The 23,891-nt window shown below is 41.0% G+C and overlaps 1 protein-coding gene and 4 non-coding genes across 6 annotated transcripts in view; 4 read left to right on the forward strand and 1 right to left on the reverse strand.

The window, feature by feature from the left end:
* DNAJC5B (DnaJ heat shock protein family (Hsp40) member C5 beta) overlaps nt 1–23,891 on the reverse strand; it is a 56,953-nt gene that overhangs the window by 20,260 nt on the left and 12,802 nt on the right. Inside the window, exons 5-6 of one of the 2 annotated variants that reach the window (XM_056482771.1) lie at nt 18,799–19,039; nt 15,266–15,393 (exon numbers count right to left, since the gene is read on the reverse strand). In XM_056482771.1, the coding sequence (XP_056338746.1) occupies nt 15,266–15,372 (107 nt within the window). In that variant the 5' untranslated portion in view covers nt 15,373–15,393; nt 18,799–19,039. Of the gene's footprint in view, nt 1–15,265; nt 15,397–18,798; nt 19,040–23,891 lie in introns of both variants that reach the window. The other variant, XM_056482772.1, reaches the window with a different exon arrangement.
* TRNAA-AGC (transfer RNA alanine (anticodon AGC)) lies at nt 2,367–2,439 on the forward strand. The gene has a single exon. It is a non-coding gene; the product is annotated as a tRNA-Ala (tRNA).
* On the forward strand, nt 3,532–3,604 carry TRNAA-AGC (transfer RNA alanine (anticodon AGC)). Its single transcript has one exon. It is a non-coding gene; the product is annotated as a tRNA-Ala (tRNA).
* On the forward strand, nt 9,854–9,941 carry TRNAY-GUA (transfer RNA tyrosine (anticodon GUA)). The gene is given in 2 exon segments: nt 9,854–9,890; nt 9,906–9,941. It is a non-coding gene; the product is annotated as a tRNA-Tyr (tRNA).
* TRNAY-GUA (transfer RNA tyrosine (anticodon GUA)) lies at nt 12,078–12,165 on the forward strand. Its single transcript is given in 2 exon segments — nt 12,078–12,114; nt 12,130–12,165. It is a non-coding gene; the product is annotated as a tRNA-Tyr (tRNA).

Raw genomic sequence — 23,891 nt, forward strand, 5'->3', positions numbered from 1 at the left:
TCAATATCCAACTGGAAACCAGTATCAAGTGATGTCCCTCAAGGGTTTGTATTGGGACCAATACTATTTAATATCTTCATCAATGACGCCTTTGTGAGTGGGATTGAGTGCACCCTCAGCAACTTTACAGATGACAAGCGGAGTGGTGCAGTTTATATGCTTAAGGGAAGATATTCCATTCAGAGGGACCTCAAAAAGCTTGAGGAATGGGTCAATGTGAACTTCATCAGGTTAAACAAGACTGGTGCAAGATCCTGCACCTGGGTCAGGGCAATCACCAGTATCAGTACATGCTGAGGGAGGAATGGATTGAGACCAACTGCATGGAGAAGGTCTTGTGGGTGCTGGTGGATGAAAAACTTGACATGAGCTGGCAATGCACCTTTATAGCCCAGAAAATCAATCATATGTGGGCTACATCAAAAGTGGCATGGCCAGCAGGTGGACAGAGGTTATTCTGCCCCTCTATCACCCTCTTGTGAGAGCACACCGGGAGTGCTGTGTCCAGCCATGAGTTCCCCAGCATAAGAAAGACATGGTTAGAGCTGGCCCAGAATAGGGACACAGGACTGATCAGGGGAATGAAATACCTTTCCAGTTAAGACAGACTGAGAGAGTTGGAACTGTTTAGCCTGGAGAAGAGAAAGCTCCAGGGAGACCCAAATAGCAGCCTTTCAATTCATAAAGATGGCATATTAAAAATATAAAGACACTTTTTAGCAGACCTTATGGTGAGAGAACAAGTGGAAATGGTTTTAAACAAAACAGGGTAGACTTTGATTATGTAAAAAGAAATTCTTTATGATTACAGTGGTGAGGCACTGGAAAAGGTTGCCCAGAGAACTTGAAGATACCCCATTCTTGCAAAAGTTAATATCTGGTTGGATGGGCCTTTAAACTACCGGATCTAGTGGAAGAGGCTCTTGCCCACAGCAGGAAAGTTGGACAGCATGACCTTTAAAGGTCCTTTTCAATCCAAAATATTCTGTTATAATATGTGAAAGGCAGATGGTCACAAATTGCAGGCTTTGGGTGAGCTAAGCAGAAGGTTTCTAATGCCTGTCAGGAGGTTATTGATTCAACTGTTAGACTTTTTACTGTGGTCATGGGAAGAGGAATGCGACACAATAGGCCACAACTGAAGCAGGAGAGATTCTATTCTTTCCCTTCTCAGGCCAGAGAAGGATGTTGATATAATATGAATGGCTGGACTCTTGAGTCATCTGCAGTAATCCTTGATCTTGGGCTGCTGTAGGAGATTTAGAAGAGGTGTCCTGAGGCCTCATCCAAGCTGATTGCTTTGACTGCTCTGTCACCAAAGAAGATCTTGTTTGTGTCCCTCTGTTAGCTCTGCTGGTGGAGTGAAGGGCTGTGGGGTCCCTTCCATGGATACACATCACAGTTGTCTGAGTGCTGCCTGGCCTAATATATCTGAAAGGCCCTGAACTGACCTCATGTGCAATTTCCATCTCTACTCATGGGTTCCAGGAGATCTATTTACATTAATCTCTCTTTCCATGCAACACCACAGGAGTCTTGATCACTTGGCTAAGTTAGAGCTGTAACTTTGGATATGTCCAGCCGTAAAGACTCTTGACACATACACTGATGTGCAGATGGATGTTCTGGCTTGACCTCAAACTTTTCTTGTTGGCCTGGACCTCCCTGGCACTCACTGGGCATGATCATTCTGACCTCTGCACTGACTTCCTTGCTTGCAGTGCCTGCTGGTGCCTTCTTCTCTGGCGTCTTACCTGGAATGAGTCACCATGGCTGGGTCTGCCCTGGTTTGGTGCTGTGGACATGAGATTTTCTGGGCAATGTGGCTCTAAGGCAAGGGTTTCTTTTTTCCTTCTGGACAGTGCCATGCAGGTATATGTGACGTAATATGAAAGCTGAATGGTTGTCTGAGTGTCTCCTGGGCAAGGTCCAAAACTTATCTCTGTAATTCCTTTGACAGCTCACCTGGTAGAGCAGAGGACTGAAGGCTCTCTTGCACGCCCATCCTTAGATCACTGGTTCAACTCTGCCTTGAGGGAGTCAACTTTTGGCTCTGGAACACATCCTGCACTGGCACTGCTGCCTTTTGGTCCTGCCCAGGGAATTGCCCAGAATGAGCTGCTCAGCCACAAGCTGTAGTCTGACTTTGGGAAGATGACGAGCCAAGGTGTTTTTTGAGTGAATGCTTGGTGAGAGAAGGTGGTTCTGAGCCCTGGAGTTGTCTGCAGTCACCTCCAACATGAGTGGGTGGGTGGTAGTGTGGAAGTGAAGTTGATTAGGAGGGGCTAAGGTTATGGGTGCAGGGCATCCTGGGTCAGGGCTGGGTGCCTGGGAAGGGGGAGGACCTTGGTCAGAGGCTGCAGGGTGGGGAATTAGCTCAAATGGTAGAGCGCTCGCTTAGCATGCGAGAGGTAGTGGGATCGATGCCCACATTCTCCAATGCTTTTCATTGCCTTCACTGGACACAGGACCCTTTGCCAGGGCCTATGGGAATTGCTCAGAATGTAAAAGAGTACAATGACATCCAGGTTTGCATGGGCAATTTAACAGAGGTTTTCCCCTCTTTGCTGATAGACATTGAATATCATCTAAACTATTGTATCCCATTTTGAGTCTTCTGTGCAGAAAAACAGTCAAAGAAATAAAACTCTGAAGGGCCACCAAGAATGTCAAGGAATGGAATCTCTGTATGGATGGTCTGAGGAGAGTGATATGTTAAGCCTAGAGAGAGGTTCAGTGGGCTTACACATGGCCTTTTGACTTACAGGAGGTTTCAAAGTAGAATGGCTATATATGTGTCATCTGCCCTGGCAGAGGGCAAAGACAGCACAGTGAAAGGGAATCAAGGGAAGATGCAGCAGGACATGGGTGAGCTCTGTGTGGTCATGAGTAGAGTCCATCTTCTCATGAAGAAAATGATGTCCAAGGAGCTTTTGGAGCATTTGTGTTTGTGGTTTGCATGACTGATGGGTTAAAGAGTTGAGCACGGAACTGTGGTGTCAGAGCTGAGGCTGTTTGAAGCAAGATATGGTAACAGAGGCATGATAGTGCACTGTGCCTTGGGAAAAATGCTGTGCTGGGCAAGTTCTGCCTGGACACATTCCCATGCTTCCTTTGATAGCTCAGCTGGTAGAGCGGAGGACTGTAGGCTCCCTGCATGGCTATCTTTACGTCACTGGTTCAACTCCGGCTCGAAGGAGTCACCTTTTGCCTCTGGCACACATCCTGCACTGGCACTGCTGCCTTTTGGACCTGCCCAGGGGACTCCCCTTCAAAGAGCTATCTAGCCATGAAATCTTGTTTGACCTTGAGAAGTTGACCAGCCAAGTCATTTTTAGGTGAACTCTTGGTCAGGGCATGGTGGTTCTGACCATGGGGTTTGTCCACAGCCACCTCCAGCAGGAAAGTCATTGTGCGCATTGGTGGTATGAGAGTGATATCAATGGGTGGCCCAGGCTTTGGTTTCAGGGCATCCTGGGTCAGGGCTGGGTGCCTTTGAGGAGAGAGGAGCTTGGTGAGAGGCTGCAAGGTGGGGAATTAGCTCAAATGGTAGAGCGCTCGCTTAGCATGCGAGAGGTAGTGGGATCGATGCCCACATTCTCCAGTGCTTTTCATTCCCCTTGCCTGGATACAGGACCCTTTGTTGAGGTCCCCCTGTCCTCTGAAGGGAAGAAAACCTGGGAAGCAAACCTGGTAAGCACAGTAGACAATAGCATCCAGGACTTCTCCAAGAGTAGCAAGGCCTCTGGACTGAGGGAAGTTATCTGACTTTCCTTGTCATTGGATAAATGCCATTTAGAACAGTGTACCTGTTATATATAGGTTTATACTGGTTTTGGCTGCAATAGAGTTAATTTTATTCCTAATATCTGCATTTTGGATTCAGAGTGTGAATAATGTTGGTTACACACTGCTGTTATAGCTCTTGGTAAGCAGAGTTTATGTAAAGCCAAGGACTTTTCAGCTTTTTGCACCATCCCATCAGCAAAGAGACTGGGAGACACAAGAAACTGGGAGGAGACACAGCTGGGACAGGTGACCCCCAGCTAGCCAAACAAATATTCCACACCACATGACATCAAGTTCAGCATATACTAAGGAGAAAGATGTCTGGGGGCCACTGCTTATAAACAGGCTGTCTGGGCATTGTTCTGCAGGTGTTGGGTGATTGTGTTGTACATCACTTTTTTTGTAAAATCTAGTTCTGTTGTTATTATTATTATTGATATTTCCCCCTTCCTTTTCTGTCTTTTTGTACTTTTTTTTTTCTCAATCCACAAATTTTGCTTTTTTCTCCCAGCTCTCTCCAAAAAACTTCTTGGGGGTGGAATGTGTGAGCAGTTGTGTAGAGTTAACTGCCTACTGGGTTAAACCACAACAGCCCTTTTTTGTGTCCCACATGGGGCTTGAAGGGTTGAAATAATGACAAATCTGACTAGAGTATGTTAAAACAAATTTTTCTTAAGCATTCATTGTATTGGTTTAATAGGAGCTAGTCCTGATATTGATTTATTTACTCTCAGAGTCTTTTTCTGTCCTTTGGATTCTGTAACATCTTATTTGCCCTGTATGTTTCCTGTTGTGCTGTTTATTACCTCTGGGGGCTGGGCTAAGGTTATCATGCTGCCTTACTTTGTACCACTGGCTTATGATATGATAAAACTGATGGCCACAAGACTAATCTACTTGTAATCAAATACTGTTATATTCCCCATACTTCTAGAGCCATCTATTGGAAACTATTCCTAATTACATCCTTTATCTTTCTTCCTAGAGCCAATCTGGGGCATACACTTCCTGCATATTCCCCTTCTCCTCCAGGATAATTACAATAGCTCTTGAGAATTCTGGATATAGTCAGGATGTTCAAACCAGTATGTTCTTATTGCTATGTCTCCCAATTGTATTTCAGGCCTTGTTTAGACTTAAACAGCTATTTAAGGATATCACCCAGATAACTGCCCTGAGTCTGAGCATATATAGTGGCAGGATATGTGGGGTAGTACAGGCAAGTATGTATGACAACGGGCATCTAGAATATTTTGGCATTTCGCCTCTGAACAAGTTCAGAATCTTGAAAAACTAGTAAAATATTTGGAAGAAGTATGCTGCCAACCTGGTAATTCCAGAGAGAAACAAATCACTGCAACATGCTGCGGCCTGGTCCATGCCCAGCAAGTCCTGTTCAACACTATTCAGTACCCTCAAGGGGACAAGAAAGTCTTTGGATCTTCACAAGAAGAAATACTGGAAGTAGAAGTCAGCTCCTTTAGTAAGGGATGAAGGAGCTTCTTCTAAGTGTCGGCAGCATGAAGAAGTGGACAAGGCAGGCTACTCCAAAGTAGGGCCATTACAAGAACAAGATGAGTAAGAGGGGGGGCTGCAGACTGAGGAGGAAGGGGAAGAACTCATAAAGGAGGTGGTAACCACCTGATCCCTATATCACACCAATGATGATCCCCTGATTCCCATGCATAAGCTGTAGCTGGAAATTTGTCAGCTGGAAAGCCCTGGAGTGACCAGCAGGACCCATCACCCTGTAACAGTTTCATATGGCCACTGTGAAAATCTGATGGAGAGTGGAGACCAACAGTAGAATATAGTGCCTTTAATGAAGCCATGCTACTGCTAAGTGCTGCCATGGCAGACAGGCTAGAACTGCAATTTGAACTGGAGGCAGTTGTATCAAAGGCAGCCAAGCAGCCTGCCACAATCAGTATCACTAGCATGTTTTTCTCAATCCTTTTGGCAGCGGAGTACCGGTCACAATTTGCTTTTACTCAGAGGAAAGTACAGTACACCTGCCCTAGAGGTGGAAATCCAGCCCTACCACTTTCCATGGATTTCACCAGCCAATTAGAACAGGAACACCTGCAATACATTGATGACATCATCATATGGGGAACGACAGCAGACAAAGTTTTGGAGAAGGGGAAGAAATTTGTCCAAATCTTCTGAAAGTCAGTTTTGCCATAAATCAAAGTGACTTACATGGGAGATCCAGTAAAGTGGCAAGATGGATGTCGTATCCCAATGAATGTGATCAACAAAATAGCAGCTAGGTATCCATCAATTAGCAAAAGGGAAATACAAGCTTTATTAAGCATTTGAGGTTCTTGGAGAATATTTATTCCAAATTATAGTCTGATACAAAGCCCGTTCTATCAACTAATCTGGAAGAAGAATTATTTCGTTTGGGCCCTGAACAATGACAAGTCTTTGAGCAAATTGAAAAGGAAATAGTACATACTGTAGCCCTCAGGCTGCTTTGGGCATGACAAGATGTTGAAAATGTGGGGCAGCAGGAAAGAATGGTCCTACTTGAAGCCATTGGCAAAAAACATCCAGGAAAGACTCAAGGTTGACTCTTAGGGTTTTGGCATCAGGGACACTGAAGATTCGAGGATGGCTATACTCCAACTGAAAAAGAAATATTGGCATCATATGAAGGAGTTTGAACTGCTTCAGACATGACTAGTATTGAAGCATAGCTCTTCTTGGCACCCTGACTGCCAGTGCTCAACAGGATATTCAAAGGGAGAATCTGTTCTACACATCATGCAAATGATGCTATGTAGAATAAGTGAGGCACACTGATCAAACAATGTGTTTTAACAGGAAATCCCAGTTGCCCAGGAATTTTGGAAGTTATCGTTGACTGGCCAAATGGCAAAGATTTTGGAATATTGCCTGAAAAGGAGGTGATGTGGGCTGAAGACAACCCATTGCAAATTAAATACCAGAAAATGAAAAACAATATGCCCTGGTGAGTTGTGTCATATTTTGGGAAAATATCAAAGGTAGAAAGCTGCTGTGCGGAGTCCCATATACATCACAGAAACTGCCGAATGACAGGATGAATCTAGTCAGTTTTCAGAGGTGAAAGCTGCTGGTGAAAGCTATCCAGCTGGCTTTAGACATTGCTGAAAGGGAAAATGGCCAGTACACTATCTCTATACAGACTCATAGATGGTGGCAAATACTTTGTGAGAGACGGAATTGAAATTGAAGTAGGTCAAATGGCAGAGCAGAGGTAAACCCACCTGGACTGCTGCATTATGGCAGGATATTTCTGCTTGGATAGAAAACTTTGTTGTAAAAGTACATAATATAGTCATGTACCCAAGACTCAGATCACCGAGTAACATCAAAAATCCCAGCTGTTGGGTCAGGATGCTAAGATTGAAATGGATCAAGTGGATTTGGACTGGTAACATAAATGTGAACTATTTACAACTTAATGGGCCTGTGATATCTAAGGACATCAAGAAGGAAATACAACATATACAGCACCTTCTGACTGAGGGGTGGACTTAATCATGGACACTCTATCCATGATTATCCATGGATGTGAAATGGCTTGAAAGAAAGCAAGCCAGAGAGTTAAAGCCTCTCTCTAATGGAGGACAGGGGTTGAAATATAAACATGGGAAAGTCAGGAAGATTGCTGATATCACATTACCACAAATGTGCCAATGCAAGAACCAGTTGCTTACACTCACACAGCTGTAGAATTATTTAAGTTGAAAAAGACCTTGAAGATCATCAGATCCAAGCATTAACCCAGCACCATCAAGTCCATCACCAAACCACGTCCCTAAATGCACATCTACACATCTTTTAAATACCTCCAGAGATGGTGATCCAACCACTTTCCTGAGCAGTCTGTTCCAGTGCTTGACTACTCTTTGCTTAAAGAAATTTTTGCTAATATCTATGGTGGAACCTACAACCAGATGGCTGGAAACATATTCTGTGTCTTATGCCATTGGCTGGAATACTATCCTGGCCCTTGAGAAATTAGGTAAAAATGAACCCCAGAAAGAACTGAGTCAGACAATGGTATTTATTTCAGAAGCAACCTGTTAGACATTTGGCTCAAACACCATGGCATTGAATAGGTATAATCACACCTCCTACTATGCACCAACCTCCAGAAAATTGGACAAATGAACTATTAAAGACTACACTGGGAGCAACAGGTGCTAGGACATTTTAACATTGGAATACACATTTAGCAAAAGTCACATGGTTAGCCAACATTAGAGAATCTTCTAATCAAACTGGCCCTACCCAATCAAAACTTTGATCTACTTTTACAAAAGGTAAATTCCCTGTAGTGCACATGGAAATTATACTCTAAAAAACAGGGTGGGTTATTCTTACTTCAGGCAAAGGCAAACCCATCCATGATACTGCTTTTGATCTAGAACCTGGGTGCACTTGGTGAGTAATGAGAAGGGTGGAGAAGTATGATGTATACCTCAAGGGGATTTTATTTTGTGTGAGAACAGGCAATGATTTGAATTGTATTACATAGATTGCTCTGTAACGTGTAGCATTTTTGCTACGGTTGCTATATGCCATATCAAAATTATTGCAAAAATAATTTAGCTTTATTAATCTATGTAAAATTAATTTTGACTAGACCAGGCTAAGTGGAGCAATGATAGAACCAGAACTGTCTTTAGAATGCAACAGTCCAACATCACACATCATCTCTCCTGCCCTAAAGGACTATTATTAAAGAGTCCAAAGTCATGGACTAAATAAACTCAATTCACATTTTAGAGCAATGGTCCACAGACTAAGGGAATGATATCTGCCTATGTACATAAAAAGATCGGAAAAAAACCATTGGAACATGTGGGACCTTGGCATGATATAAATGGTATAGAATAAGGCATAAATATTGACCTGGTTTCAGATGGGATTGAGTTAATTTTCTTACTAGTAGCTGGTACAGTGCTGTGTTTTAGATCAAGGAGGAGAATAATATTGATAACATTCTGATGGATTACTTCTTGCTGAGCAGTGCTCATTGTAAGTCAAGGACTTTTCAGCTTCCCACACCACCCCACCATCAAGGAGGCTGGTGGGCAAAAGGAGGTGGAAGGAGACAGCCAGGACAGTTGACCCCAACTGGCCATAGAAATATTCCATATCAAATGGTGTCATGCTCAGTATATAAATTAGGGGAAAAGGCGGCTGGGAGCTGCTGCTCAAGAACTCACTGGGCATCATTCACTGAGTGTAAAGCAAATGTGTTGTGCATTGCGTGATTTGTATATTTTAGTTCTATTAGTAATAGAGTTATAATTATTGTTATTATTATTGCTGTTGCTATTTCACTTTCCATTTCTCTTCTGCCCTGTTAAACCATCTTTTTCTCACCCTGTGAATTTTACTCCTGCTATTGTGAAGGGAGTAGTGATCATCTGTGTGATGTTTAACTGACTGCAAAATAAAGCCATGACAGTGCCCAACTTTGTGCCTCTGTGTAGAAGACATGTGGACCATCTGCAGTGACCTCAAACAAAGGCCATCAGGATGCTTGAGAGCAGGTGATCCCACACACATGGAGGAATCTCAGTGGAGGGCCACCAAGAACCACACAAAGTGGAGGGAATCCTCTACATGGGTGAGCGAGAACAGTGAGAATGTTCAGACTGTTGAAGGAGAGAATCAAAGGGTTTAGGCATGACCTTCATGCTTGTAGGAGATTACAGAGTAGAGGAAATCCTGTCCCTTATCTAATACTTGAGCAGAGGGCAAAAGACAGCACAGTGAAAGGGAATCAGGGGAAAATACAGCAGGATATGGGTAAGATCTGTATGGCCCTAAGAAGAGTCCATCTGTAAAAGATGACATCCAGAGAGGTTATGGAGCATTTGTATTTGTGGTTTGCATGACTGATGGGCTAAAGTGTTGAGCATGGATCTGTGATGTTGGAGCTGAGGCTGTTTGAAGGAGGATGTGGTAGCAGAGGCATAATGGTGCACTGTGGCTGGGAAAAAAATGCTGTCTGAGTGTGTGCTGGGTGAGATCTGCCTAGGCACACATCTCCATGCTTCCTTTGATAGCTCAGCTGGTAGAGCAGAAGACTGTAGGCTCCCTGCATGGCCATCCTTAGGTCGCTGGTTCAACTCCGGCTCGAAGGAGTCACCTTTTGCCTCTGGCACACATCCTGCACTGGCACTGCTGCCTTTTGGTCCTGCCCAGGGGACTCCCCTTCCAAGGGCTGCCCAGCCATGAGCTCTTGCCTAAGCTGTGGAAGATAACCAGCCAAGGCATTTTTTGGTGAAACCCTTGGGCTGGGGATGGTGGTTCTGACCACGGGGTTTGTCCACAGTCACCTCCAGCAGGGAAGTGAGTGGGTGGGTTGGTGGTATGAGAGTGATATGAATGGCAGGCCCATTGGTTTCAGGGCATCCTGGGTCAGGGCTGGGTGCCTGGGAAGGGGGAGGAGCTTGGTCAGAGGTTGCAGGGTGGGGAATTAGCTCAAATGGTAGAGCGCTTGCTTAGCATGTGAGAGGTAGCAGGATCGATGCCTGCATTCTCCAGTACTTTTCATTCTGCTTGCCTGGATACAAGACCCTTTGCTAGGGATCCATCTGACCACTGGGGTGGCTGTGGAGAGATTTATGATATGCCCTGGATTTACAGTGGAGGATGACATATAGAGCATTATGGGCAGTTTAATGGATTTATTGATTTTCTCCTTCTTTGCTGGTGTCCTGGCTAACCCAAAGTGCTGTTGTATTCAATATCTATCTGCGCCCAGAATTGTTACTGTCTCTTGAAAGCCAAGTGTCCAGAAATGGAACTGCAGGGCTGAGGCATTGCCAGGTCTTTTAAAAGCCAGGATCTCTCAGGCATATCTCTCTCTTGCCTCTTGGCTTTTGCTCTTTCTGTTTTGTTCTCGCAGAGAGAGAGCTGAGGCAGCGTGGGTGGAGGCTCCCCTTGGTTTTCTTTTGCTTTCTTTCCTGAGAGGGTTGTTTCAGGTTTCCAAGGAGCTGCATTTTGTGGTCCTGGACTGCTTCAAAGCAAATCTCATCTGTCTACAGTCACAACATTTCACCAAGAAAAGCACAACATCCCCACTCTACATGGCTGCTCCAACATGCCAGCAGTGCCCAAGTGGAAGTGGGAAGGCACAAGGGTCTGAGTTACCCCTGCCGGCTGCCTGATGTTTCTCCTCATGGAAAAGTGAAGTCCCTCTATGAGTTCCAGCTGCTGGAGTGCTTTTTTTGAGAGAGCTGCCACCACCAGAGTTAGGGAGGGCATTTGTCTGGTTTTGGACTCTAGGTATTCTTTTTGTTTTGCCCTTGTTCTCTGTTGCTTGTTGTTTATGGGGAGTTTGTGTAATCATTTGGTATCTCTGTTGTTTTGGTTTTTTTTCTCTCTTTTTGTACTCTCTGTCCACTTGCAGTTGAAAGAGGGGGAGGGCTGCCACCATCTTTGTCTCTCCACATGCAATCCTTCCTGGAGGGCACCATCTTGGGCAAAGGGTTTTCTCTGCCACTTTTAACTTCTCCTTGTTCCCAAGGAGTCTTTGAGATTTAAAAACTTTGTACCTGGTGATTCTTATTGTTGTTTTTCTTGCCTGTTCCTATTTCACCTAGTTTGTAAACTGTTATTTTTTCATTTATATTTACACTTGCTCATCTCTACCTATTGGTGGAAGTAGATTGGCTAAAAATAAATGGAAGGTAACTAATTTTAGAGGGTCTACAACCTTAACTTGACTTAAACCAAGACAGCTTGGCAGTTCTCAAATATCAAGCCCAGTACAGAAAGGGACGTCAATGAAATGGAACAACCTTGGTGGTAGTCCACCAAGAATCTCAAGAAACCACTGGATTTCTCTTTAAGGATGGGCTGAGGAGAGTGGCCATGTACAGTTTACAGAAAGAGTGATCCTGAGTACTTGTAGATGATCTGGTGGTACTTAAATGTAGGTCATAGAATTGAGAAATAGCTGTAATTTTTTGTCTTGTTCTTGAGCAGAGAGTAAAATACAACACAGTGAAAGGGAATCAAGGGAAAATGGAGCAGGATATGGGTAAGATCTGAATGGCCCTAAGGTGAGTCCACGTGTAGAAGATAACATCCAAGTAGTTTATGGAGCATTTGTGTTTGTGGTTTGCATGACTGATGGGCTAAAGGGTTGAGTAAGGAGCTGTGATGTTGGAGCTGAGACTCTTTGAAGGAAGATGTGGTAATAGAGGTGTGATGGTGCACTATGGCTTGGGAAAAGTACTGTGTGAGATCTGCCTAGACATGTCTCCATGCTTCCTTCGATAGCTCAGCTGGTAGAGCGGAGGACTGTAGGCTCCCTGCATGGCCATCCTTAGGTCGCTGGTTCAACTCCGGCTCGAAGGAGTCACCTTTTGCCTCTGGTACACATCCTGCACTGGCACTGCTACTTTTTCCTGATCCTGCCCAGGAGGCTCTCCTTAATGAGCTGCCCAGCCATGAGCTCTTGTCTGAGTTTGGGAATACTACTGCCACAGCAGTTTTGAGTGAACCCATGAATCAGGGCATGGTGATTCTGAGCACTGAAGCCGGCCAGTCATCTCCAGCCGGACTGTGAGTGGATGAGTTGGTGGTATGAGAGTGATATGAATGGTAGGCCCATTGGTTTCAGGGCATCCTGGGTCAGGGCTGGGTGCCTGGGAGGGGAGAGTACCTTGGTCAGAGGCTGCAGGGTGGGGAATTAGCTCAAATGGTAGAGCGCTCGCTTAGCATGCAAGAGGTAGCGGGATCGATGCCCGCATTCTCCAGTGCTTTTCCTTCCCTCTCCTGGACCATAGCTGCAGTGTCCTCTCATGGCTGCAGGGAGCCTTGGGAGGACTCAGAGGCTGTATCAGGTGTAGAACAGGCCATTAGTATAGCCATGAATAAGCCATTATCCCTCCTTGCTTGATAGTAATTAAATGGCATTAGGAGCACTGCACAGATTTTCTAATGAAACTCTTAACATGCTGTCACAGAGATGTTGACCTTTTGGAGCAAGTCCAAAGGAGGCACAACATGATGATTAGGAGGATGGAGCTCCTTTCCTAGGAGGAAAGGCTAGAAGAATTTGGATTATTCAGACTTGAAAAGAGAAATCTTTAGTGTGACATAATTGGAACTTCCCAGTACTTAGGGAGAGTCTACAAGAAAGCTGGAGCAGGGCTTTTGACATGGGAGTATAATGATAGGACAAGAGGCAATGGTTAGAAATTGACAGAGGTTAAGTTTAGATTAGATATTACAAAGAAATTCTTCACTGTGAGGCTGGTGATGCACTGGAATTGGTTGCTCAGAGAAGCTGTGGATGACCAATCCCTGGAAGTGTTCAAGGCCAGAATGGATGAGGTGTTGAGCGGCTTGGTATAGTCTTAGCAAGCCTGGGCAGTGGGTTCGAACTAGATGATCTTTAAGTTCCCTTCCAACACAAACCACTCTATCATTCTCTGGTAAGTCTTTTGAAACTTCTGAAGAAAAGAAATCCAGTATCTCATCTATCTGCATATTACATCACTGTCAGACAAGAGAGCATAAGTCAAAGTACAGTTTCATTTATTATGCCAAAAAAAGTTTCTAAATTTTTTTTGTATTATATTGAAGATAAACAGATCTGCTTTGAAATTCTGCTGATTAAAAGCCCATTAGCTTTACTCCCTGATAAATTATATTGTGCCAAACTCCAAATAAAATCACAGAATCATGTCTGTCATGTTTATTAAAAAGCAAATTTTGCCCTGGGCTGTGGTAGTATAATTAACAGTGACTTAATTAATAATGGCAGAAAACTCAGAATCAGGTATGGCTGGTTTTATACCTTCTACTAAAGAATACCGTTTCAGCAGCAGATTTTTGGATTAGCATAAATTAAATTATAATTAAAGCAAATCTGTGAGACTGACTCATCATTTTATCTTGCAAACATTTACAGCTACTCCATTAAAAGTGAATCCCTCTGACATTTCCACTTTAGTCAGAAGCAGCCTTTTTTTTTCTCTAATTACTAATAAAGATGGAGTAAGCACCACTGTCAGTTTTACCATAGATCACTATGTAAATCATCTATAGTCATGCTGAGCATTAAATAAAGTTAATTACATTCTACATTCTTCCATGACAACTTTCTCCTTTGGGGATTTCCAGAAAATTAAATGTAAAACAACCAGAAAACATGAAGTTTGAGACAGAAGATGATTTCTACAGACAGGTTGTACTACAGGGACACAAAAGGTGCAAGTCATAAGTGAATTTGATACCATAGTATGCTTTTTTCCCAGTGGTATAATTATGCAAGACATCAGAACCATGGGATGTCAACAGTTCTCCTTCCATTATATGAAGAGTTTGGACATTCACTACTTTTGCCTCCATTGAATATGTGCCTTTGGGAACAGAAAGCAGGAGAAATGCAATTTGTCTAAAAACATGGAGTCTTGCCATAATTCAAGCTAAACAATGATGCAAGTAGATCTATTTCATAAACCTTTTTGAGTTCATACATATTCTTACATTTGATAGGAAAAATAAACTGTGTTAAGTTTGCCTGGTAATACAGTGCAACCAACAATATCCAGAATCATGCTGTAATGAAGGTTTTACAATATTTATTAAACCTGCAACTACATGTCTAACATATTTCAGTGTCAAGAACATCTATATCACACATGACATTGAAATTTCTTTCTCTTTCAACAGCAGCTGAGCAAATTTAAGGGCAAAATTACCCATAAAATCTTCTTGTCTCACTTCTAGGTCTTGTTACATTTCAACAATAAAATATTTGCCACTGTTTTGATAACTTGCGTTTGACTCAAACTATTCTTAATGTCCTCTCTTCCTTTTCAATAGAGAAACTACCATTCTTGTGCCTGTATTTTTCAGTAGTTGGTTGTACTCACAGTTAAAACCATGTACCTCTTTTTCAGCTCAAATAGCTTTCAGATCCCAAGCACTGCCTTTGGTTATGCCTGCCTTCATAAAGTGAACAACTATCCCACACCTAGCAATTTTCCCCTTAAAGGACTTTTTTTTTCCTTCTAAATCTATCTTTTCTTCTAAATAATCTTCTTTTCTGATAAGATAAACTGAGCCTCTTATGTCTCACACTAATTCTCAAATTGTCATTACAGCACTTGCATTAGCTTTACTTCTCAACATACTTCAGGAAAGATACTAACACAAGAACTGGGTGCAGTATTCAAATAGCCCAGGTTAGTTATCCCAACAGTCTGACCTCTCATTCACTTAGATTAAAACAGTTCATACGAATCACAGGCTGCTTGTGTGACGAAATCAGTAGATTTGCATTGCATCATCTCTGATTCTTTACAGAATTCTCACAAATTTTAAAAAAAGAAAGGATTGTGACAATGAATGTCTACTGTGCAGGTAACTCCAAAGGTTTTACCATCATAATCATGCCAGAACAAATAAGCATTTTTAGACCTGTTGCAAAGCACATTTTACATACCTGTAGGATTTCTTAATCTCATCATGTGTTGCTCCCTTCTCTAGTGCCAGGATTTCATATAACGCTTCACCTGATGTTGACAAAGCACGTTGCCTTTGTTCAGCCATGACAGCAGTGCTTTACCAAAGCTGCTAATGTAGAACATAATTTAAAATACCAGTGACTGCAAGTATATATAGACAGCATTTCTTATTGTTCATTTTAATAGATTTCTATCAGGCAGCAAAAGGTTAAAAATACAAGAAACTGAATCTAGAACAAAATATCCTCTATATTATTCTCTGCCCTTTAATATATTTTACTATTTTATTTATATTAGGAAAAAAATAGAAAATGAAAAAGCAAAAACCAAAAAACAGAAGCTTTTGTGTTGGGTATCACTGTTCATATTAAAGGCTTAATGTTACTGTAACTGAACTGAATAGATAAATTTGCTATAGTGTTAATACCCAAACATTAAATTTCCACCAAATTTTATTTGGTTTTGCTCACATTTGTCTTTTCTAAGTCTTAGGAGAATTCTTCCACTATTTGCTGAGGTTATTGGCTTCTTACAGAAGGGTAAGAGCTTTGTACTTCTGAGTATTACCTAATGCAATGAAGTGGAGAATTTTTGCTTTTTCAACGTGGGGTTCAGGTTCAGCCTAACCCATTTTAGGTGCTTAAATTGTGATTAAATTTTACTTTGAATCAAACTGGACTCCTTATACTGTCAACAGACATACAGATTCCAAGAACAACTGGCCTAGCACTTTCTTCCTATTATCTCTACAATTTGCCCAGGATGATTTGAGTGCTGTGTCCAGTTCCAGGCCCCTCAATTCAGGAAGAACATTGAGGTGCTGAAGCAAGTTCAGAAAAGAGCAATGGAGCTGGTGAAGGGTCTGGAGCATAAGTCTGATGAGGAGCAGCTGAGGGAGCTGGGATTGTTCAGCCTGGAGAAAAGCAGGCTCAAGGGTGACCTTACCACTCCTTACAACTCCCTGGTGATTATAGCCAGGTGGGGGTTGGCATCTTCTCCCAGTCAACCAGTGACAGGACAAGAGGACCCAGTCTTAAAGTGCACTAGGGGGGGTCTAAGTCAGACATAAGAAGCAGTTATTCACAGAAAGAGTGATTAGATATTGGAATGGGCTGACAGGTAGGTGGTGGAGTCACTGCCCCTGGAGGTGTTTAAGGAAAGAATGATGTGGCACTTTGTGCCATGGTTTAGTTGGTGGGGTGGTATTCAGTCACAGATTGGACTTGATGATCTCAGAGATCTTTTCCAACTTGATTGATTCTGTGACTTCCAACCCAAGATCCTGAGAACCAATGGAGTGAATCTGGACCTACCTGATAAGAGTAGATACCAAGAATTGACTACAAAAAGTAACTTTATAGAAGTACTATAAAAGTAACTTTATAAAAACATTCTTCATGGGAAATACTGACAGTTGTCAGGGTCCTATCTTATTTGAGATACAAGACTTAGGACTGAATTAATGATAAATTTAACATGGTACCCTTACAGAATAGTGCAAGCAGATTGACAGATTTAGTCCACTTCAGATCTAACATTTGTTTTCTCCTTTATCACGGAAGAGAAGCTGACAAACCAGTGATTCTTCATTGAGTGGCTTGATTACCTCCTTACGATGCACAGTTCATCCTTTTGGATTTGAAGAATAAAAATGTTTAAACCAGAGCTAGCTAATTCTAGGCAAAGACACAAAGAAACTCAAACAGCAGAAACTCCTTCTAGCAGCTTTCCAGTACTTAGAAATGGACTAAGAAACCTGGAGAGGGACATTTTACAAGTACATCTAGTAATAGGACAAGTGGGAATGGCTTTAAGCTGAAAGAAGCTGAATTTAGATTAGATATTAGGAAGAAATTCTTCACTGTGGGGGTGGTGAAGCACTGAAACAGGTTGCCCAGAGAAGCTGTGGCTGCCCCATCCCTGGAGGTTTTCAAGGCCAGGCTGGATAAGGCTCTGAGCAACCTGATCTAGTGGAAGGTGTCCCTGCTCAGGGTAGGGGGTTGGAACCAGATGACCTTTAAGGTCTCTTCCAACTCAAACCATGCTAGGATTCTACATAAGCCATAACTTAAACCACAAGATAGAGATACCTATGATTCATAAGAGAAAGCTACAGCTCACTGATGGTAGAACTGCCACAACAAAATTCTCACCACAACTTTCTTTCTTTGAATGTTGGATCCCTCTCCAAAAGCAGAAAAGTGATCCCAGAAAAATCCTAAAAGTGAGCTGTAACCCTAGACATAAGAAAAATTTCTGTAAAACTGCTTTGCTAGGTAAGACTACCCTCTCTTTTCTAGAAACACTATAATGACATTATTCATTTATTATTTACAAAGCATTATTTATATAGTATTTACTATTATTTATATTTTGGTTCAGAACCAACCATGTAACATTTTAAAGTTCTTTGGCATGATTCAGTATGAAAAAGAAAATCAAATACCATATAAGTATACAGAGAAACATAATCCACATAGTTATTCTGGCATATAGTATTTACTTTGATATTTTCTTTTTCTGATCAACCAACTCATAATTCATCTGCTGAAAAAAATCCTCCACTTTCTACTTGTAAGTGTTGGAAAGAATTCCTCAATTAAAAGTACCAAATTTCTGGTTTTAAGTTATCAATTAGAAAATGAAATTGCATATGAGTATCTAGATATTACTTTACCACCTGCCGTAGTTACCATGCTTTCTGTTCATGATGGAATGCCTAGAGCATATTTAGCATAATCCTGGGATCTATCCTGGCACTGGAATCATGAAAGGCACATGAAGCCTGTTGATGCACAAGATAATAGTAGCAACCACGTGAAGTCACAGATACACAGAATTAGTTAAAAAATCTGTGACACAATGCTAATCAGATACGTGGCAGTGCTGAAGCATAAACAAAAATTAAAGTTATGATGGATTTAATTTTGAAGAACTACAAAGTCATATAATTTGTACTTTCTCATGAAATAATTTAATAACCTAGTCAGCTATGGAAATTTAGACTCAATAGCCTATTCAGTCTTCTAGTGATTAATCAACTTGAAGCTTTAACTATTCAAAATTATTTCCTACTTATTTAAAGCAGTCCTGTAAAATACTGAAAGTGCAACGAGACAACATTTTTCTAGAAAAAGTTAAACTCTCCTTATTAAGGAAGATGTAACAGCCACAATTTTAGTACTAGATACATTCCTGATGGCTGAAATTACATTAGAATCCTATTTTTGAGCTATGTATTTTTGTTCCCGTAGAACAAAGTCAAGAAGATGTTTTCTTCCTTGAATGACAATAAAACTATTAAAACACAATCCAAATTCTGGTAACAATTCCACATCTCCTAAGAAGATGGGAGCCCAGTTAACTTCAGCTCTTTCTGTGCCAATTTTATACTACCCAGCATTAAGTATCTTATACAGAGGTTATAATAATATGCCTTTTTTTCTTACAATACCCATAGTTTCTTTGGATTAGTGCTGAAAAATAAGGCAAAGTTATTCAAAGAACATACCTCTTTCAAAAAGTGATGGAACACAGTCTGGCATGTATAAACTCACAACATTATGAGTTCAATACCTTAAAGTCTTTATGCCAATATCATCCCCAAGGGAAGAAGCAAGTGCTGCCAGAAGCCTTGCTCCACAGAAAGCAGCTGCTGCTTTTCATTCTCCACAATCAGGGTTAAACAGGTCAGTGGAGTCTGATTACTTCTTTTGTTGTCCAGTATCCAATTGGTTATCTCTCAGGAAGATCTATGAAAGAGCAAATAAAACATTAATGAGTCTAAAAGCTGATATATCCAAGAGTTAATGACACCAAAAAATTTGGGACAACTGTGCATTCAGTTAGCTGTTCTATGCTTTACTCTTGATGGGGTATTGAGTTTGTCTTTTTTTTTTCCCCATGCAAATACATTGAATTGTTTTAAATATAAAACAGTCTCTTGCTCTAAATTTCACTTCTTTAAGACCAGCCATGGCTTAGGTTTACTACGTAATCTCTTCCAAAACAGGATTAATTGAAGAAGTCCCTTTAGGACTTAGTCCTGAGTTCTTGTAAATTTTTTAGATCAAACCAGAAGATGTAGGATGTAATCTTTTTTTCTGATGGAGTTTCTCCTCTTACACCATGAAAACCTAGAAAGCCATTCCTTTCCATTTGAAATAGAGAAGACTATAAATGCTAGAGACTTTAAACCTCCAATTTCTCTTGGAATATCATCCTTGGAACCAAATAGTTAATCCTTTGTACTCAAAAATGTCTTACATCACACAATTCCAAACCGTATCCTTTGTACTGTGTTGACTTTGGCTGACTCCCAGACCTCTACCCACTTCACACCCTCAACCATCCCCCTTTCAACAGAATAGGGAGAGGATAAACTGAAAAGCTCATAGATCAAGATAAAGATAGGGTGATCCTTTACCCACTACTGTCATGAGCAAAACAGACATAACTTGGGGAAAACAAATTTAATTTATTTTCTAATTTAAATTTATTTTCTAACTAATTAAAGAGATTGTGATGGTAAGAAACCAAAACAAAAATTAAAACACCTTCCCCTCACCACCCTGTTTCCAGGCTCAAAGTTGCTCCTTCATTCACATCTATCCTCCACTATCCATGAGCAAAGCCAGGAGGATGGGAATCATGGGTTGTATAGTTATGATCATATGAAGTATATATCTATAAAGTATATTTATGATCATATATATATGATATTATGAGCACATGTATGATATAGTTATGGTCACATGCATTATAAAATATGTTATGATCACACACACACACACACACACATATATATAGTATATAATTATATAATTATGACCATATAAAACTGAAACAACAACATGAGAGCTGATAAAAAATTAAGTGAATGCTTTGTAATGTGAAACATATGTTTTTTACATTTCTCTTGTTCATAAGTGTATTCTAGATTTCAAACATTCCCTCAAATTTCAGCTTTTTATGGAGACAAGACAAGGCACATTTCAAACTAAAATGAGAGTGTTTTTCATAGCTATGAGGAATCAAAACAGCATAGTCAAAGTATCTTTCCCAGGACAATAACAACAGAGTAGGTATAGCTAATTCTATTGCATTGCATGAGTACAATAAATCAGATTATTCAATCAGCATGCTCGATCTCTGTCTTTGAAATTACTTTATCGTTCTTGCAATACAAACAAACAAAAAAAAAAAAAAAAAAAAAAAAAAAGTATTCTTTCTAATGGTAAGAAGAAATCTAGGGCGAAAAATAGAAACAGGCAGAAAATAAAACCACTTCCAGGTTATCCAAATCCCCTGTATTTATGCTCATCCTACCACAAGTGCAAGATCCCTGCTCTGCACACACCGGGATTTGCAGTTCTGTGTGGATACAGCTCCCTCTGGCGCGCAGAGCTGGGATTGGTCTGCAGACTGCCTTGCTTTTCCTACGAGCACTCCTTATTTCTTTTAAGGAAATGAACACAATTCCAGCAAATCTAGGGAGTATTTTTCCTTTTGGGTATCCTTAACACACTCTAAATAATCTTTAAAAGACTCAAAATTAGCTGAATTGTCATAACTCTCTTGTCAGATCAGCTATGAAATTTAGAAAAATAGCCAGATATTTTAAGATAATTTTGTATCATACCACCTGATAGTGCACTGCAAGACCACTGTGGCAGACAATGCAAAACTAAAACATGGTTCTAGTCCCAAAAGTTCTTCTGTCTAAACAGTCTGGCTTATACTTTACATTTCATGCATACATTGCATGTATTTCAAAACAGGAGAATCAGAACATGCCTGGAAATTCAAAGTTTAATATCAGACATAAAAAATTTGATATGTGGCCCAGACAGAACAGGAGGTCTGGGATTGCTTCAGAAGCCTCCAGTTACACATAAGCAGAGCTAAGGACTGAAGAACTCTGAGTCACTCCAGTTCTTCCTCCTACCACTCCCTCCTTTTCTGGGCTCATAGCAAGTTCAAGAATTTAAAGCCTGAAGCAGAGAGATATACATGCATGAAGATACTGGCGTCATTGCTTAACAACGGTGTGAATTTTAACTTCTAAGGCAAGGAAAGACAATTTTTAAAAGCTGAATTATATTCTTAACTTGTTGAATCTGGTAGGGTTAATACTGACAACATCAAACCATGTAGGAGATACAAGCGATCAGATAAAGCACTTCTGACCTCTATGGAGAACCCACAGCTTTTGACTCTTTCTTCCAGTTGTGGCAGGGAAAGAAAATCTCAGATTTTACTTTGAGGAACTTGGTGATTGAAATAAATTTCCTTCCAGACATGCTTCAGGTAAATCCAGCAGGTTAAGAGAGATAAATCTTACTATCTACTCAGCACTGGTAAGGTCACATCTGGAGTGCTGGGTCCAGATAAGGGCCTCCCAGTAAAAAAAAGAGACTTGGACATACTGAAGAGAGTCCAAAAAAGGGCCATAAGGATGATGAAGAGACTGGAACATCTGTCCTGTGAGCAAAGGCTGAGAGAGATGGTACTGTCCAGAATGGAGAAGGCTCCATGGGGGGAACTCATCAATGTGTACAAATGTCTGAAGGGGGAGCGCAATGAGGACAGAACCAGGCTCTTTTCAGTGGTGCCCAGTGCATCCACCAGAGGCAACGGGCCCAGACTCCAAACTCCAAAATATAGGAGGTTCCCTTTGAATATCAGGACACACTTCTTCACTGTGAGGATGACCCAGCACTGTCACAAGTTGCCCAGAGAGGTTTGGAATCTCCATCCTTGAAGTTACTCAAAAGCCACCTGGACACGGTTCTGGGCAGCTGGCTCTAGGTTGAGCCTGATTCCTTTCCCCAAAACTTCCCTGCTGTGATTACTATTATTGCTAATTTCTGTGCTTTGTTTTACAAAGAGGTGATCCACAAGGATGTTGGAATTTATATTGGTGACTGAGCAGACATGTCAAGAGGAAGAAGGCAGGTGAGGATACTGGAACAAGAGCTCTTGCTAGCTGATGACTTTTCACTGGTGAATGAATGGCAGTCTGGAAAAAGAAAACCCAACACGAGAAGAGCATGAGGATATAAGTAAAGTATGGTGGGCTGATGAGATAATATGTGAATTGAGAAAGAGTATATAAAGAGATAGTGTGTTCTAGTTTTTCACTCTTTGAGCAGGGTATTTCTTTTGTTTTATATTTTAATATTATGCTGTGGTGATATCAATATTTGTAGCATCCAGCTAAGCAAGATAGTCAAAGGGCAAAAGACAGAGAGAGTGGGAAAAAAAAATAATGCTTCTGCCAAGATGTGCTGGGCCTTTGGCTAAGGCATGGGGATTGATTTTTGTTAAGAAGGAAGAGTACCTTCGAATTGTTATGTCCCCAGCTACTCTTCTTGTAATTTCTTTTTATCCAGTTCTGTTTCACGTGATCCTGGACATCCAGTGCCCTGTCTGAACTTTACTGCATGCTGTTAGATATTCAAACAATCTCCCAAAGAAAACAGCATTGGATTAAGGTCCCTTCTTCAGAAAGAGACTTAGATGTCAGCCAAGGCCAACAGTTCTACAGCAAGAAGTTACATTCCCATTGCCACATTTCTCTGTTACAGAATTGTTACTGTCATTATGGCTTCAAAAGCAATAACAGAATTGATTTAAATAATATGATTGCATTGCATCCATTTTTAAATACATGGAACTATATTTGAAGGAAGGTATTCCATCTGGTAGCCCATCTGCAGCTCCATCTATACGAGAAGTAAGTATTCATAAGAGAACATTCATGTATTTGAATTCTCTGAACATATTGTGACCTTCTGTTACTATTCACATAGAATATCTCAATTTAAATATATCTTGGGTTTTTAATATCTCTAACTGAAGTACTGGAAAAAAGTAGCACTCAAGTAGCAGGAGCCTTAAATGAACAGTCAGTTACATATTTAAATTTCTCATGCCTCTAGGTGGTCACTTTGACACAAAGAAGCAATCCAGACCTATAACTTCCTAGTTCATTCCAGTAAATTCAATTCAAGGCCTTGGCAGACTACTTAAATGACATGATATAAACCTTTTTTTTCCTGGCAGTTTAAAACAGAGATCCCCTAACATGATGTTTTAAGTAATAGGAATAGACAACATTTTCAACAAGTTACTCAGGAAACACCAGGAATTTTATTTTCATCTGTGGTTTATGAGAGAATTCTGTCTATCCTCCCTAATTTAAAGTGGGTTATGGAGGTAGCCATAACTAAGATGTAAATCACAATAATCTGTCTATATTTAAATTATTTTCTGAAAAGCAAAGGCTAGGGAATTTATTTAGCTTTGACAACTCAGAGGTGAGTTTTCTAGGTCTTTGAGTAAAAGCGAAGTAAGAGAGTTCCCTACTTCTTTATTTAGGCAGTGTCTTGCTAATTTACTTTGCAAGCAGCTGTAGTGTTTTAAGGCAGTATTCTACTACCTCTTATAGTAAATTTACAAATCCACAGTTCCAGTAACAAGGCTGTTCATTTTAGCATGGCCTAATCAGCTACAACTAAGAACCAGGAAGATTAGCTTGAACAGTATAAATTAGTGCTTTGACCTATTTCTCAGATTATTTTACCAGAAACAGATTAGGAA

This window comes from Oenanthe melanoleuca, chromosome 2, assembly GCF_029582105.1.
Source record: "Oenanthe melanoleuca isolate GR-GAL-2019-014 chromosome 2, OMel1.0, whole genome shotgun sequence".
NCBI classification, from domain to species: Eukaryota; Metazoa; Chordata; class Aves; order Passeriformes; family Muscicapidae; genus Oenanthe; species Oenanthe melanoleuca.